The following is a 16,635-nucleotide window of genomic DNA, read 5'->3' as shown; positions in this document are numbered from 1 at the left end:
CCCCTTCCGGATTCCTTCGTCATCCGGAAAAATAGGATTTTTGGTAAAACTTCCTTCCACAGCTTGATCTTCCGAAATATTGCATCCCGATGGTGCTTTTTCCAGCGAGAATCCTCGGCTCCGGTGCTCGATCTCCAAATAATCATGAAACATGCAAAATAGATGAAATAACATAAGTATTGTGTCCCAATATGAAATATATCAATGAATAACAGCAAATTATGATATAAAATAGTGATGCAAATTGGACGTATCACCTACCCAAGCCCTGTGCAGTTCCCGGGTTGACCGTTTGTTTTCACCGGGAGGCCAAGCTTATGGGGAGAGGTGTCTATACTAGGGTATGTAAATGAAAGGTTAGGATTGGTAGTTCGCGTACTGCGTACGATAAATCAGGGCCAGTTACCCCTGACAAACTATTGCAATTATTGTGGCACAAGTGTACAACCTCTGCAGAGTGTAAACCTATTCGAATAGCCGTGTCCGCGGTCATGGACAGTTGGAAAGGCCATATTGTTCCGTCATCATAACTTTTCTAAAACTATGAATGGTGACTTGTGAATTGAATTAATAGGTGACTTTGACTTTGAATCACAACTGAATTGTGGGAATGACACTAATGTTCCCACTTGAGTTAAGTTAGGCAAATGAGGAGTTTTTGATTACAAATGGCTTTATGCAAATAAACTTAGAGCTTAGAACCCCTTTACTATAGTTGATAGTATTTACCTTAGTATTAGTTTGCGAGTACTTTAAAGTACTCATGGCTGTGTCCCTGGCTATTCAAATGGCCAGACTATGAAGAGGAGTACCGAACCCGGAAGAAGGACAAGCAGGACGTCTACGACAACTAGGATCACTCCCGACGTCAACGCTTGCCTCGTGGAATAGATGGACTACTACTACGCTATTTCGCTTCCGCTATGTGTTATGTAATGGATTAATAGAACTTCTATTATTGTAATGATACTGGATCATGTGATCCTTTATTTGTAAGACGATTATGGTATGTAATGAATGATGTGTTGTGATATCAATCTATTATGTCTCGCAAAAACAATATTCCTGGGATTGCGAGGAATGGCATAATAGGCATCTGGACTTAAAAATCCGGGTGTTGACAAGTTGGTATCAGAGCCATTGTTTGACCTTAGGAGACCCTAGTTAGAATGGACGTCCGAAAAACTTAGTTTCAAAACCAATGAAGTGAATATTTGTGAAAACATATTCTCACTCTTACCCTTGAGATCTTTTCAAAATAATAAATCCATGCTCTACTTTTATTTGTAATGGTACATAAAATTTTGCACACTTGATCACTCATTTAACTTACTCATCTTAATTGCTCACAGATGGAATACCAATGTGAGTCCTATCAAGTTGGCCATGGAGGAAACCTGATGTTCGAGAAGGATTTGAAGCAACTAGTGGAGTATTTAAGACGCCCGTATCCCGAGTTCTTCGGAATACCCCTCAACCATCCATCGGGAGGACCACCTCGGTGCGAAGTTACCGCAGATCTGAGAGGAAAGCTTGGAGCCCCAATATGGGAAAACATTTGGTTTTCTGTAACGGGAAACACTTGGAAGGAGGGAATAGCGAGAGCCATGCAAGAAGCAATTGCCCGTCTGTGCGGACAAAATGAGAACAAGATCAAGAATACCCGCTTCATTTATTACCCAAGACATGACCCCATGGGAAGACCATTAACCATGCCACCGCACCCGGAGATGAACTACTATGTCGCCTGTCTGGACTTTCTGCTGTACAAGACCCGCAAGGAGTTGGACAACACCCTCACCTTTCGTCAAGCACATTACCCGTGAAGACGAAGAACCCACCCTGAAGAGTAGTATCACTAAATCACTTAAGTAGGTGTGAGTTGTATCAGGATTCCCATGTATCGTAGAGCGATGAATGGTTCTTCAAACCAACGGTGTGTTAGCGTTGTAATATGTGATGTTTGGAATGAATGAAAAAGTGTTGTTGGTTTTTACCCCCGCAACACTACTCAATTTTTCAAGTTATGAACTTTTTAACTTTAACCAAACAAACCATAGAAATTTCCCTCTTATCTTATCATCTATCTCAATGTCCAGATGGCCCCACCAACCCGCAGCGCCACCTAGGATGCCATGATGCAGATGCTGCAGACGATGATGGCAGACCGAGAAGTCGAAAGAGCTGAACGCCAAGCCAACATTGCCGCACTACAGCAGATAGCACAGAACAATCAAGGCCATGGGAACCACGATCACCCTGGATCGAAGCTGAAGAATTTTCAGAACACCAACCCACCAATGTTCAACAAGACTGAAGAGCCCCTGGACGCAGATGACTGGCTCCAGACCATGGAGAACAACCTCGAAGTTGCGGGAGTTGAAGCCGCAGAAAAAGTATTGTTCGCCACCCACTACCTGTGAGGACCTGCCAGAGCCTGGTGGACAAGTGCCCGTGCAATGAATGCGGGACAGATGATGACCTGGGAAGACTTCAAGTTGAAGTTTAGCAAATACCATGTGCCCCAAGGACTGATCAAGAAGATGAGAGACGAGTTCCGCGAACTCAAACAAGGAAGGATGTCCGTGGTGGAATACTGCGACAGGTTTCTTACTCTGTCAAGGTACGCCCGGATGAAACCGACACCAACGAGAAAAGGAAGGAGAGATTTCTGAACGGACTGCATGACGAGATGCAAACTGTGTTAGTGAACATTCCGTTCGCTGACCTCGAAGCCCTCGTGGACTCAGCCATACAGATGGAAGGAAAGCTGCATCAGGCCAATGAGAACCGCAAGCGCAGGATGATGAACCAGAATGGACCCCACCATACCCAGAAGTACCGCAACAACAACTCTCGAGGATTCACCCCCAGACACAACAAGCCCCCTGCTCAGAATTATCGCCCCAACTACACCAATAACGGAGGACCCCCGAAGCCCGGAGGCAACAACAACAACAGTCACCACAACAACAACAACCCCAACAGCAACAACAACAATGGGAACAACAACAACACCAACACTGGCCCGAGAACTGGAAGCAATGCCATCCCCGTCACCCCAAAGGACAAGTCCACCATCAACTTCTATGAATGTGGAGTTGTGGGTCACTACTCCAATGAGTGTCCCAAGAAGCTTTCCAAGATTGCCGCCAACACCGCTGCCCCTGCCCAGCAACAGAGCCGCTTCGCAGGTAGAAGGAACCAGAACAACAACAACGGCCGCCTCTACCACATGAGTGCCACTGAAGCTCAGGAAGCACCCCAGGCCATGCCAAGTATGTTTTCCTGTTAATCCAATTTCTCAATCTCTCTTAGGAACCTAACTTTTCTTAAAATCTCGGGACGAGATTTGTTTAAGGGGGAAGGGTTTGTAACATCACAAAAATTTCAAAACAAAGAAAATGAATTTCCCTTTTTCCAATTTTTGGAACCAACAATTTTGTTATTAAATTAAGTTTGAGACATAGTGACTTTGCTTAATTCTTGTGCAATTGCCATGATTTCTTGTTATAGTATTTTGAAATGATCTTAAACCATAACCCTCACCCCTTTTTTTTGCTATCCAAGTTAAAATAAAATAAAAAGATTTTTAAATAAGAAAAAGGCCTATGTGCCTATGGCTATTTTTGTAAACCTTTACCCTAGGCCTTTCTACTTTGATTAGAGGTTTGGAAAACCTTCATACACCTTACCTAGTACCTATCAAACCAAATCCAAGTTGAAACCAAAGATTTTAGGAAAGAAACTAAAAATGCCATAGAGGCATATGAGAGTAAAATAGCAAATTTGTGAATTTGAGGATCTTGACCCTAGGGCTTGTTGTGAATGGTTGGATCACTCCTCTATACCATTTCAACACTCAACAACATCAATTGGGTCAAGCCAAGTCAAATTAAAAATCAAATGCAACATATGCATAGAGGCATATGTGGCACATACCACTTTACCCAAATCTTGTTCTATGCCTTTGTACCTTGCCCAAATGGTGTGGAACCACTTCTAAACCTAATCTCATACTAAATGGACCCTAACCCATGCCCAAGTAAAGCAAGGGGAACCATTTAGAAGAATAAGAAATTTTGACACATCACCTCTTATGTGTTTATGGCCATTTTTGCAAATCTTTGAACTAGACCTTTTGGAATGGTTTCAATGGTTTTGAAATGTTCCTAAACTAATAAGAATAACTTTGGAGTCAAGAAAAATCAAATCAAATGGAGAGAAATCAAATGGTGAGAAAATTCCATCTTTCCCTCACATACACTTTGGCCAATTTTGCAAATCTTCAACCAAGGCCACCATGGCTTGTGCCATTGTTTTTAAAACACTTATATATCAATAACACACCCTTTTGAATCAAAGAAACCAAAATCAAATCAAAGGAAAAAAATCAAAATCATCATACATGTGATAATGGTCATTTGGCCATTTTACATTATCTTCACCACTTTGCACCCCTGGTTTTGACTTTTCTTAAACCAACCTTGACCAACTCTTGCCACATCATCCAAGACCATGTGAAGGTGAACAACTTTGATGTTGACCACTAGTGCTAACTTTGACCAGGTTGACCAGAATAGAATTGACAAGTGGAGACATTGAAATCAAGAGAAGATCAACCCCCTTTTTGAAAAGTTTCAAACCATCACCAAATTGACCATCACCACCACCATTCTACCTCTCTGAATATATGAATGAAATCCACCAAAAAGATTTCCAAAATTTGACAAAAATGTTCTTGCGGCCATTTTGTCAAACACTTGGCAGGCAACCTTCCAGATTTGTGATACACCCTTTTAACCTCTGGTTTTTAGCCTAAACCTCTTTCTCCTTGTGATCATCACACCCTGGTACCTCCCCTGCATCATTCCCAGTCCTTGCTTTGCATGATTAAAGTGAAGCCATGATCAATATCTTCCATGCCAAGTACCATGCCGCCCCTGTTGCCACTCATCATCTCCACCTCTCTCTGGCCAGCCTTACCCTGTCTAATAGATAGCCTGCACTCGACCATGCACACTGGTACCCTCCCTGGCCGAAGAAATGCACCGCACTGGCCGGAATGCCACGCGCCCGTACACGCCCAGACACGCCCCAGCCATGCCAGAGCGCGCCCAGACATGTCACTGGACGCGCCAGTGCACGCCTTCGCCTGGTCGCTCTCATCATCCTCTCCCTCTCTCACTTTGCACGCGTGATCACCACACCCCCAGCTACATCCTAGACATCCTCGCTAGCCCGCGGAAGCAACGTCGTCGTCGCCATGATCAACCCTCTGCCGCGCCGTACTGCCAGGACGGCGACGATGCCAGCATGCTCCCGTCCTCCCTTAGCTGCCCCATCACGCGCGTCGTGCTCGCCATGACCGCAACTACATAGCGCGCCCCCTACCTTGCCCCTTCACGCCCTCGAACGCCGTCGCCGCCGTCGACCTTGCAGCACCCCACGGCCACTTCCCTCCACTATAAAAGGAGGACTCCTCCTCTCAAATTGAGCACGCCCTCAGCTTCCCCTCCTCGCACAGCCTCTCCTCGACCACTCACCTCGCTCGATTAGCCAACGCACCGCTCCAATTGCAAGATCGTCGCCGCCCACAGTAGCCGAAGCTCGCCGGAGAAGGAGGCCGCCCCGGACGACGCAACTGCTTCCAGGAGCTTCCTCATCTACCCCAACGTCGCGGCGCACAACTCCGACGATCGCCGGAGCTCCGACGACCTCTCCGACCCCCTACCTCCGCCTCCCGTAAGCCTTCCTCTCGCCGGAGAAGACGACCCCTCTCAGCCGTCGATCTCCTCTCTAATCGCACGGCCATCACTTCCCTGTACCGTTTCGCTCACTTTAGCCCACAGACAGGTGGCCCCCATCTTATCAGCTGGGCCGGCCCATCTCTCTCTCGCACTGCACAGCCCTTTTATTTTCCCGCCAGCCCACGTTTTCAAATTCTAAATTTCAGATTAGAGAAATATTGCAACCTGGTGTCAACTTTAAAATTTAATAGGGACAAATCTACTTGGCCAATTTTTTTTACAAATTTTATATATTTGGAAAGCTTAGAATTTTATCTACACAATGCCACTGGATTGAACCCTAGATCTATTTTAGAATTAAAGTAGGAAAATAAACAAGGCAGGGACTTTTCTGCATTAGAATAATTATTAAAAATCAACCACAAATGCTTTTAAGTTGATTCCAACTCCTATAGCTCACATTTAACTTGCACTAATTGTTTATGCAAAAATATTCCATGCTTACTTTGAATGATCATGGCCTAGTTTAATTAAACGACTATATGGCTATTTCTAGTCAAAGATATTGTCCAAAACTATTAATAAATCATATGGGAGTTTTTCTCTCATTTAAATCTTGTCACAAACATTTCAAAATGAGGTAGAGACTCTGGTCATTTAGGTCTCATATGAATTGTTTGTTGATATTAAATCTTTACCATGTTAGGATTAAATTGTAGGAGGTGCTTCACCTCATTTAAATCACTTTCTTAAATGATAAGTATGAAGAGGTTGACTTTGGTCAACCTAGGTCATATATTATTCATAAGAGAAATTAAATCTTAACAAGATTCAATGAGAGGAAATTATTTCTCCCCAAACTAAATAGAAACCCTAATCCACTTTTTCAATGAGAGGAAATTACTTTCCTAATACTGAGTAAGGAAACCCTAGCATAATTTTTGATAAATGTTAAGTAGTGATGCTAGATCATTTGTGTGAGCCATTAAGGCTAATTAAGAGTGCTTAAGTATTGTTTGGTGATTGTATCCTCGTATTCGTTTTTAGACGCTAGTACCGGAGACTATCAAGAGGAGGAGGTATTCTACCAAGAGGAAGGAGAAGAGAACTTTGATCACCCCAACCAAGGCAAGCTATTACCAATACAAGCTAGATTAGTGCAAAGCTCTACAAGAGCAAGGCACGATTACTTTTTACCTTATGCTTAATGGTCTTATCCCAAGTTTTTACTGTACAAGCTTTACTAAATTTTGTTTATCAAAGTACTTTTTGATTCATGATTCATCTAGTTTAGTGTGGAGTAGTACAAGAGTATCAAACTTAGCCTAGAGCAATACAAGTTGCTTAGCACTCCTCATGCCTAGTTTCTAGTGCTAAACTAAAATTGGCTACTCTAGATGGGAACTTGTGAAAACCAATGACTTTGGAAACCTTGGAATGATGAGTCATTCTATTGAAAGATTTTGAAGGTGAATGTGACTTGTGAATGACTTGGTGAAACTTACCAAAAACTGATGGTTGGGTTCGGATGCGATACCATTCCAATTCTTAAGTATCCCCACAATACCTGAATCTGGGTAAGGCTTAACTGGAAACTTATGTAATTTAGTATGGGTTCCCTCTGAACAAGCGTCATAGGGGTTATGCTGAGGCTGCCTCCCTCGAAAGTTAAATGACGTGAAATGAGGTGAATGTCCTACCCAAGCCCCGTGCAGTTCCCGGGTTGACCGTTTGTTTTCACCGGGAGGCCAAGCTCATGGGGAGAGGTGCCTATACTAGGGTATGTAAATGAAAGGTTAGGATTGGTAGTTCGCGTACTGCGTACGATAAATCAGGGCCAGTTACCCCTGACAAACTATTGCAATTATTATGGCACAAGTGTACAACCTCTGCAGAGTGTAAACCTATTCGAATAGTCGTGTCCGCGGTCATGGACAGTTGGAAAGGCCATACTGTTCCGTCATCAGAACTTTTCTAAAACTATGAATGGTGACTTGTGAATTGAATTGAAATGTGACTTTGACTTTGAATCACAACTGAATTGTGGGAATGACACTAATGTTCCCACTTGAGTTAAGTTAGGCAAATAAGGAGTTTTTGATTACAAATGCTTATGAAGTAAAACTGGCTTTATGCAAATAAACTTAGAGCTTAGAACCCCTTTACTATAGTTGATAGTATTTACCTTAGTATTAGTTTGCGAGTACTTTAAAGTACTCATGGCTATGTCCCTGGCTATTCAAATGGCCAAACGATGAAGAGGAGTACCAGAACCCGGAAGAAGGACAACAGGACGTCTACGACAACTAGGATCACTCCTGACGTCAACAGTTGCCTGTGGAATAAATGGACTACTACTACGCTATTTCTCTTCCGCTATGTGTTATGTAATGGATTAATAGAACTTCTATTATTGTAATGAGACTGGATCATGTGATCCTTTATTTGTAAGATGATCATGGTATGTAATGAATGATGTGTTGTGATATCAATCTATTATGTCTCGCAAAAACAATATTCCTGGGATTGCGAGGAATGGCATAATAAGCATCTGGACTTAAAAATCCGGGTGTTGACACTTCTCCTCATTGTGCTATCATGTTAGATCTTGTGAGCTGCCTATCATGATCAAGATCATCTATTTGTAATGCTACATATTGTGTTTGTTGGGATCCGATGAATATGGAATACTATGTCAAGTTGATTATCAATCTATCATATATGTTGTTTATGTTCTTGCATGCTCTCCGTTGCTAGTAGAGGCTCTGGCCAAGTTGATACTTGTGACTCCAAGAGGGAGTATTTATGCTCGATAGTGGGTTCATGCCTCCATTGAATGCTGGGACAGTGACAAAAAGTTCTAAGGTTGTGGATGTCTTGTTGCCACTAGGGATAAAACATCAATGCTTTGTCTAAGGATATTTGTGTTGATTACATTACGCACCATACTTAATGCAATTGTCTAGTTTTTGCAACTTAATACTGGAATGGGTTCGGATGATAACCTGAAAGTGGACTTTTTAGGCATAGATGCATGCTGGATAGCGGTCTATGTACTTTGTCGTAATGCCCTGATTAAATCTCATAGTACTCATCGTGATATATGTATGTGCATTGTTATGCCTTCTTTATTTGTCAATTGCCCAACCGTAATTTGTTCACCCAACATGCCATTTATCTTATGGGAGAGACACCACTAGTGAACTGTGGACCCCGGTCCATTCTTTACATCTGAAATACAATCTACTGCAATACTTGTTCTTTACTGTTCTTCGCAAACAAACATCATCTTCCACACTATACAATTAATCCTTTGTTTACAACAAGCCGGTGAGATTGACAACCTCACTGTTACGTTAGGGCAAAGTACTTTGATTGTGTTGTGCAGGTTCCACGTTGGCGCCGGAATCCCTGGTGTTGCGCCGCACTACACTCCGCCACCAACAACCTTCACGTGTTCCTTGACTCCTACTAGTTCGATAACCTTGGTTTCTTACTGAGGGAAAACTTGCTGCTGTACGCATCACACCTTCCTCTTGGGGTTCCCAACGGACGTGTGTCTTGCACGCTATCACGCCTTCCCGTACATCTTCCCACACCTTCTCCACCGCTTCCCACGCTTTCTTCCCGCCTCATCACGTGTCGCCATCGGCTATAAAAGACCGCCTCTGCTTGCTATCGCCACCACAACCGCCGAAAATCCTTCTCTCCGCCTCCACGAAAACATACCTTGTCACCTAACCACTACCTACGCAGTACTGAGCTGCACCGGCGGCAGCCAGGTAGCTCCACCACCGTCTCCACCTCCGCCTCCACCTCCCTCGATCGACATACCCGATTTCGACGAGTACGCCGCTGATGACGATGACATCAAGGAGGAATGGAGCTCGCGGCGTTGAACGCGTAGTTCAAGGATGACACCGACTTGGAGGCGGCAGAGGAGGAGGCGGCCCACGCAGCGTTTGACGCGGAGCAGCAACAACAACAACAGAAGGCGACGACCACAGAGGAGGAGGTGGACGATGACGATTGTTGGAGCGATGACATGCCTGACCCGGAGGAGCAGTCGGGGGAGCATAGGGCCATCCTTGCGTCCTATGAGTCACTGAAGAAGACCGAGGACGACGCTCGTGCCCGTGAGGAAGTCAACTCGGAGCAGTGGTGCCGCGTCGTCGATGTCTCCATCTAGCTGGTGCCGATAGAGGAGGCGGGCCGCCACTTCTTCAAGGAGGAGCGGCAACGGCTCCTCGAGGACGTGGCGGAACGCCGAGCTCTTTTCGCAGGGCTACAGAGGGAGCGGGAACATGCGGTGTTGGCGACGGAGAAGCAGAGGAGGGAGAAAGACGGTGACGGGGCGAGGTTGTCGAGCGCCCCGAAGGACGGCGAGTAGGCTAGGGTAGATCAACTACTAGTAGTTTTGGTTCAAAATTATAAAATATAATCAAATGTAAATGAAACTTTTATTTTTGTGCTACTTAAATGTTTTGGGATCTCGTTTGAGGACGCGCGGATAGAAACAGCATCCAAAAACCTGCAGCACCTAACGGCATACTTCAAATGGTTGATCCGACGTTTTTTCTAGATACCGTGATTTGCAGTTTCGCAGAGTATTCAACATCAGAGGCAAAGTTGGGAAGCCAGGATGCAGAGAAAATAAGGTCCAAATGTCCAATGCTGGGATGCTGCAGTTATGCCCACCAGCAAACCACCCAACAGGCACACACATTGCACATTGGCACGGATAATATTTCCAGCTCAGCTTCTCGCTCGGCTCGGTCAATGCCCCGATCCACAAACTGCAGCTAGCTTCACAAGTACGGCTGCTTCAGCTTCTGCCTCTGCTCCATTTGAACAGCCGACCGACAAGCCTGAGATTAGACGCTTCTGCTCTCCGTGGAAGTCGCCGCCCAAATCTCGGGAGTGTCGCGAGCAAGCTAGCTAGGCGACGGAGAGATGAGGGAGGCGGAAGCCGCGTCGGCGCGGCGGCGGACGCTGGTGCTGGTGAACCTGACGTCGATGCTGGAGAAGGCGGACGAGGTGCTGCTCCCGGCGGTGTACCGGGAGGTGGGCCTGGCGCTGGGCGTCTCCGTGACGGCGCTCGGGTCCCTCACCCTCTGCCGCGCGCTCGTCCAGGCCCTCTCCTTCCCGCTCGCCGCCTACGCCTCCGCGCGCCACGACCGCGCGCGCGTCGTCGCCGTCGGCGCCTTCCTCTGGGCCGCCGCTACCTTCCTCGTCGCCATCTCCCGCACCTACCTCCAGGTGAGCAACGGCTCACGCCATCATCCCCCATTCCCCATCTCCCTCAACCTCCTCTGACAACGTGGGACCCACCCGGAGCTCTATTTCACATTTGTACGCACCAACCTTCAAAATATATATAGCGGTTATCCGAATATTCCACTTTAATTTCGTTTGGGAGAAAAATGGGAGAAAAAATGATTAGTTTTGACTGGGGTAAGCCCCGCGCTTACGCCATCTAGACGGCGCCCCGCATGTCAGTAACGAACTGAATCAATGAACTGGTTTGTGGCGCGCAGATGGCCATTTCGCGGGGGCTGAACGGCATCGGTCTCGCGCTGGTCATCCCGGCGATCAACTCGCTCGTCGCCGACTACACCGACGACCACACCAGGGGCGCGGCGTTCGGGTGGCTGCAGATGACCTGCAACCTCGGCTCCATCCTGGGGGGCTCCTTCGGCGTGCTCCTCGCGCCGACCACCTTCCTCGGCGTCGTCGACGGCTGGCGCCTCGCGTTCCACATCGTGGCCGCCATCAGCGTCGCGCTCGGCTTCCTCATGTGGTTCCTCGCCGCCGACCCGGTCGCCAAGTCCAAGAACGCCGCCACGGCCAAGGAGGAGGCCAGGGAGCTGCTCCACGTCGCCAGGGCCGTCATGGCGGTGCCCACCTTCCAGGTCATCGTCGCGCAGGGGATCGCCGGCCTGATCGCCTGGTCGGGTCTCAACTTCGCCACCATGTGGCTGGAGCTCGCGGGGTTCACGCACTGGGAGACAAGCATCATCACGGGGCTCTACCTCTTCGCCACCGCCCTCGGCGCGCTCTTCGGGGGATCCATCGGGGACATTGTCTCCAGGCGCTTCCCCGACACCGGGAGGATCGCGCTCGCGCAGATCAGCTCCGCGTCCGCGCTTCCGCTCGGCGCCATCCTGCTGCTCGCGCTGCCCAACGACCCGTCCACCGGCGTCGCGCACGCGGTCGTGTTCTTCATCATGGGATTCGCCATCTCATGGAATGCCGCATCCACAAACAAGTAATTTCTCATTCATCATCCCGCTGTTCTGCAACATCTCTTATACTGTAATTGCTCATTCTTCAAATGTCTTTCTGGTTTGCAGCCCCATCTTCGCTGAGATCGTGCCAGAGAAGGCGAGAACGACGGTCTACGCGCTGGACAAGTGCTTCGAGTCCGTGCTGGCTTCCTTTGCGCCTCTCGTCGTCGGTCTTCTGGCAGAGAACGTGTTCGGCTACAAGCCGGTTTCCTCTGAATCCAGCGTGGAGACGGACACGGAGAACGCGGCTGCGCTGGCCAAGGCTATGTACACAGAGCTCGCGGTGCCCATGGCCATCTGCTCCTTGACCTACGGTTTACTGTACTACACTTATCCCCGAGACAGAGACAGCGTCAAAAAGGGCCTTCTCATGGCATCGGATGACCAGTACAGTCAGGAAGCCGCCACTGACAGTGTGTCAAGTGCGGTTCGTACACACGAAGATGAAGAGTCTAATGCTGGTTCCTTAAATCAGAGGCTCATTTCAACAGGACAGTAGCAGCGCCGAAGGGAGACTGTCTCATACACTTGCAAAAAGCAATCCTAATTTACACATTTTGTATTTGCCCATCGGTTTCAGTTCTCCGACAATAGAACAAAACTGCCAAGATCCTTGTGAGATGCATCTTTATACTTGTGAGATGCATCTGTTGTACTACTACACTTACCTCCAATATCCTTAAATCAGAGGCTCATACCTACCAGAGAGTAGCAGCACCAAACTGAGACTGTCATTTTGCATTTGCCCATCGGTTCCAGGTTATCCGTCAATGGAACAAATCTGCATACCCCAACTTTTATTTTGTTTATTATGCAAGCAACTCAGGCGCCATATTTAAGTTACTTTTAATAGCCATCGAAGGTTTCATTACTTTTCGTCCATTCAAAAAAGCTCTTACAAAAAAAAAGGATAGCGTTAGACACTTTGTTGCAAACAATCCCATCTGTCTATTAGTGATAGCTCCATCCTAAACTTCGATTGAATGAAGTCCTTCTGAACTGAAATCATGAATTCGAATAAATTGTTTCAATTTCTCATGGTGAATTTTTTTATTCAGTGATATAAAGGGATTCCAAGGTGTGTCATGTTGCGAATGCTTTTTCATCTTATATATCCGTGTCACTTTTCAACATATTTTTGATCAATCGGTCAAAATCACTCTGTACATTGCTTATAATGGAACTGATCGATTATTCATCGAGGCGAATCAATTAAGATCATTATCAGCCAATCTTATACCCCATATATAAAATACTATTGGGCCTGCCTTCTTCTTTCAACAAGTTTCCCTTGTTGCTCATCATGATTGGGCCGGACCTCTCCATCGCGGATTGGAATACTCGGGGTTTAAACGATCAAGGCCGTAAAGACACTGTTCATGATTTCCTCGCAGACACCTCCTGTCACATCGCTTGCATTCAAGAAACCAAGCTGGATCAACTTGACCAACAAACGGCCTCTTATATCGGCGGTTTTCGGCTTCGCTCTTTTGCACATCGCCCGGCTCTAGGCACCAGGGGTGGCATTCTTTTGCTTTGGAATGACGAGCATGTGGACATCTCCAGCATCCATATTGGCACACACTTGATTTCGGCAAACGTCTCTGTTAGAGCCTGCGGTACTTCGTTCAAGCTGACCACGGTCTATGGCCCCTCCGATCACGGCGAGAAGGAGGCCTTCCTTATGGAAGTTACCGCCGCTAAGCCCGCGGACGACTCCATGTGGCTTATCATTGGGGATTTCAATCTCATATATCGGGCAGAAGACAAGAACAACGACAACCTGGACTTCCGACTAATGGGTCTGTTTAGAAGGGCGCTCACTAACTGCCAGCTCAAGGAGCTGAAACTTCAGAACAGGAAGTATACTTGGAGCAATGAGAGAGATACTCCTACCCTTGTGAGGTTGGACCGGGCCTTCTGCAACGCTGCTTGGGATCTAAGGTTCGAGCATCTCGGGCTGCACGCCTTATCCTCCTCCCTCTCGGATCATTGCCCGCTTCTTCTCTCAAACCAGAGTGGTCCAAGGAAGCCTCCAGTTTTTCGTTTTGAGTCCTTTTGGACCAAGATGCCTGGGTTCAAGGATGTCGTCCAAAAAGCCTGGTTCACACCGTGTACACACTCCCAGCCGGTTCATGTCATCAATCACAAGCTGAAGTCCACGGCGAGGGGACTCAGAGCTTGGAGTAAAGGGCTCTTCTCCGACTGTAAGCTGCAACTCCTTATGGCCCTTGACGTTATTCTTCAGTTGGATATCGCCCAAGAATCCCGCCCACTCTCTTTTGAGGAAAGATGGCTCCGCGTCAATCTAAAACGCCGTGTCAAAGGCCTCGCCGCTCTGGAAAGATCTCGCAAGCGTCAAGCTTCTAGGATCCGTTACCTCCGTGAAGGCGACGCTAATACTAAATTCTTCCATCTACGGGTCAATGCCAGAAAACGCAAGAATCATATCATGAGGCTCAGGCAGAACTCGGGCTGGGCCGTGTCGCATGAAGATAAGGAAAACTTGATCTTTGATCATTTTTCCCAGGCCCTAGGGCGACCTCCTCCTCGACGGTTGGATTTCAATTGGGAAGCTCTCAACCCTACCGCTCACCTTCTGGATAATTTAGGTCTCCCCTTCAACGAGGCTGAGATTAAGGAAGCTTTGGACGACATGCCCGCGGACAAAGCTCCGGGCCCCGACGGCTTCTCTATCGCTTTCTTTCGCTCTTGCTGGGAGATTGTCAAGGGTGACCTTATGAAGACCATAAATGCTTTTTCGGAGCTCTCGGCGACCAGTTTTCATATCCTCAACTCCGCCAATATAGTTCTCTTGCCTAAGAAAGACGGAGCGGAATCCATCTCTGAGTTCAGACCCATTAGTCTCATTCACGTGATCCCGAAGATCATAGCTAAAGCCATGGCACGGCGTCTCAGCCCAAGAATGAACGAGATCGTCTCCCACAGTCAGAGCGCCTTCATCAAGTCCAGAACTATCCACGACAATTTCATGTATGTTCGGAATACCGCCCGCTCGTTGCATCGCAGGAAAGTTCCGGCCCTCCTCATTAAACTGGACATTGCCAAGGCTTTCGACACGGTGAGATGGGACTATTTATTAGATCTTATGCAGCGCCTCGGCTTCCCTCACAGATGGCGGGCGCTTATGACGACACTTTTCTCCACGGCCACCTCCCGTGTTCTCCTTAACGGGATCCCCGGCAGAGATATCCTTCATGGTCGGGGTCTTCGTCAGGGAGACCCTTTATCGCCTCTGCTCTTCGACATCGCCATTGACCCGCTTCAGAGGCTCCTGGAGAAGGCTACCGAGGTCGGCCTCATTTCTGCCATGCCTGGGGGTTTGCAGGGTCCTAGGATTTCCTTGTACGCCGATGGTGCAGCGGTTTTCCTCGCCCCTACTGCACAAGATGTCGCTGGTCTGGCCAGCATTCTTCAGCACTTTGGTGAGGTGACCGGGCTCGTGACTAATGTGGCGAAGAGCTCCATTGCCCCTATTCAGTGCACCGACATAAACCTTGAGGAGGTTCCGGCAAACTTCCCTGCGACTACAACCCCCTTCCCCATCAAGTACTTGGGTTTGCCTCTCTCTTTGGGAAGACTCCGACGGGTAGACCTCCAACCTTACATCGACAAGGCCGTGGCTCGCCTAAGCCCGTGGAAAGGCAAGTTCCTGAATCGTGCCGGATGCACCGCTCTGGTTAAGTCGGTCTTATCTTCCATGCCTATCTTCCTGCTGACGGCGCTGAAAGCTGACAAAGGAATTCTCAAGGCCTTCGCGAAAATCAGCCGTGGTATGCTATGGGCGTGCAAAGAGACGGTCAGTGCGGGGAAATGCAAGGTAAACTGGCAGAAAGTCTGTCGTCCAAAGGAGCTTGGTGGTTTGGGTATCTTGGACCTGGAAAAATTCTCTAGGGCTCTCAGACTTCGATGGTTATGGTATAAGTGGACGGCTCCGGACAAGCCATGGGTGGGCACTGAAACCCCCAATGATGTCGCGGATTTAGAACTCTTCAACGCAGCCACTCGCGTCACCATTGGCAACGGTGCCAAGGCCTCCTTCTGGTCTTCTTCATGGCTTCATGGCACCACTCCAAAGGACCTTGCTCCTCTGATTTACAAGGTCTCCAGAAGGAAGAATCGGACAGTCCAGGAGGTGCTGGCCGATCATAATTGGGTTTCGGATATCATGGTCGACGCCTTCACCGTAGAGCACCTGGAACAATACGTTCGCCTTTGGGATCTTCTTGCCGAAGTCCAGCTTGATCCAGACTCAGAGGATTCCATCACCTGGTCTTTGACCCCTAATGGGTGCTACTTTGCCAGCTCCGCTTATAAAGCCCAGTTCCTCACAGCTCTTCCTTGCCAGTTCGGGAAAATTGTCTGGAAAACCTGGGCCCCTCCGAAGTGCCGTTTCTTCGCATGGCTCACCGTCCAAAATCGCCTCTGGACCGCCGACCGCCTGGCAAAACGTGGATGGCCCCATCCCCCCACCTGCCAGCTCTGCAGACGCTCACCCGAGACGGCACGACACATCCTCTTTGAATGCCGTTTCTCCAAGCGCATCTGGACCGCGGCGGCCTCCTGGCTCTCTTGTC

General features: G+C 47.8%; 1 protein-coding gene across 1 annotated transcript; it reads left to right on the top strand.

The window, feature by feature from the left end:
* The first annotated feature begins 10,489 nt into the window (after nt 1-10,489).
* On the top strand, nt 10,490-12,759 carry LOC124683637 (fosmidomycin resistance protein-like). The gene is made up of 3 exons (XM_047218120.1): nt 10,490-11,009; nt 11,288-12,018; nt 12,104-12,759. Exons 1-3 carry the CDS (start codon nt 10,704-10,706, stop codon nt 12,534-12,536), a joined length of 1,470 nt encoding a protein of 489 aa, XP_047074076.1. The 5' UTR covers nt 10,490-10,703; the 3' UTR covers nt 12,537-12,759.
* The last annotated feature ends 3,876 nt before the right edge of the window (nt 12,760-16,635 follow it).

This window comes from Lolium rigidum, chromosome 1 (genome assembly GCF_022539505.1).
Source record: "Lolium rigidum isolate FL_2022 chromosome 1, APGP_CSIRO_Lrig_0.1, whole genome shotgun sequence".
Taxonomy (NCBI): Eukaryota; Viridiplantae; Streptophyta; class Magnoliopsida; order Poales; family Poaceae; genus Lolium; species Lolium rigidum.
Note: the sequence above shows the minus strand (reverse complement) of the source record. Positions and strands in the feature narration are given on the sequence as shown.

Bases quoted from the DNA above. Each gene is read 5' to 3' on its own strand.
- LOC124683637 (XM_047218120.1), top strand. From the start codon at position 10,704: ATGAGGGAGGCGGAAGCCGCGTCGGCGCGGCGGCGGACGCTGGTGCTG. The intron at 11,010-11,287 runs GTGAGCAACGGC...TGTGGCGCGCAG, and splicing joins TCTCCCGCACCTACCTCCAG to ATGGCCATTTCGCGGGGGCT. The intron at 12,019-12,103 runs GTAATTTCTCAT...TCTGGTTTGCAG, and splicing joins AATGCCGCATCCACAAACAA to CCCCATCTTCGCTGAGATCG.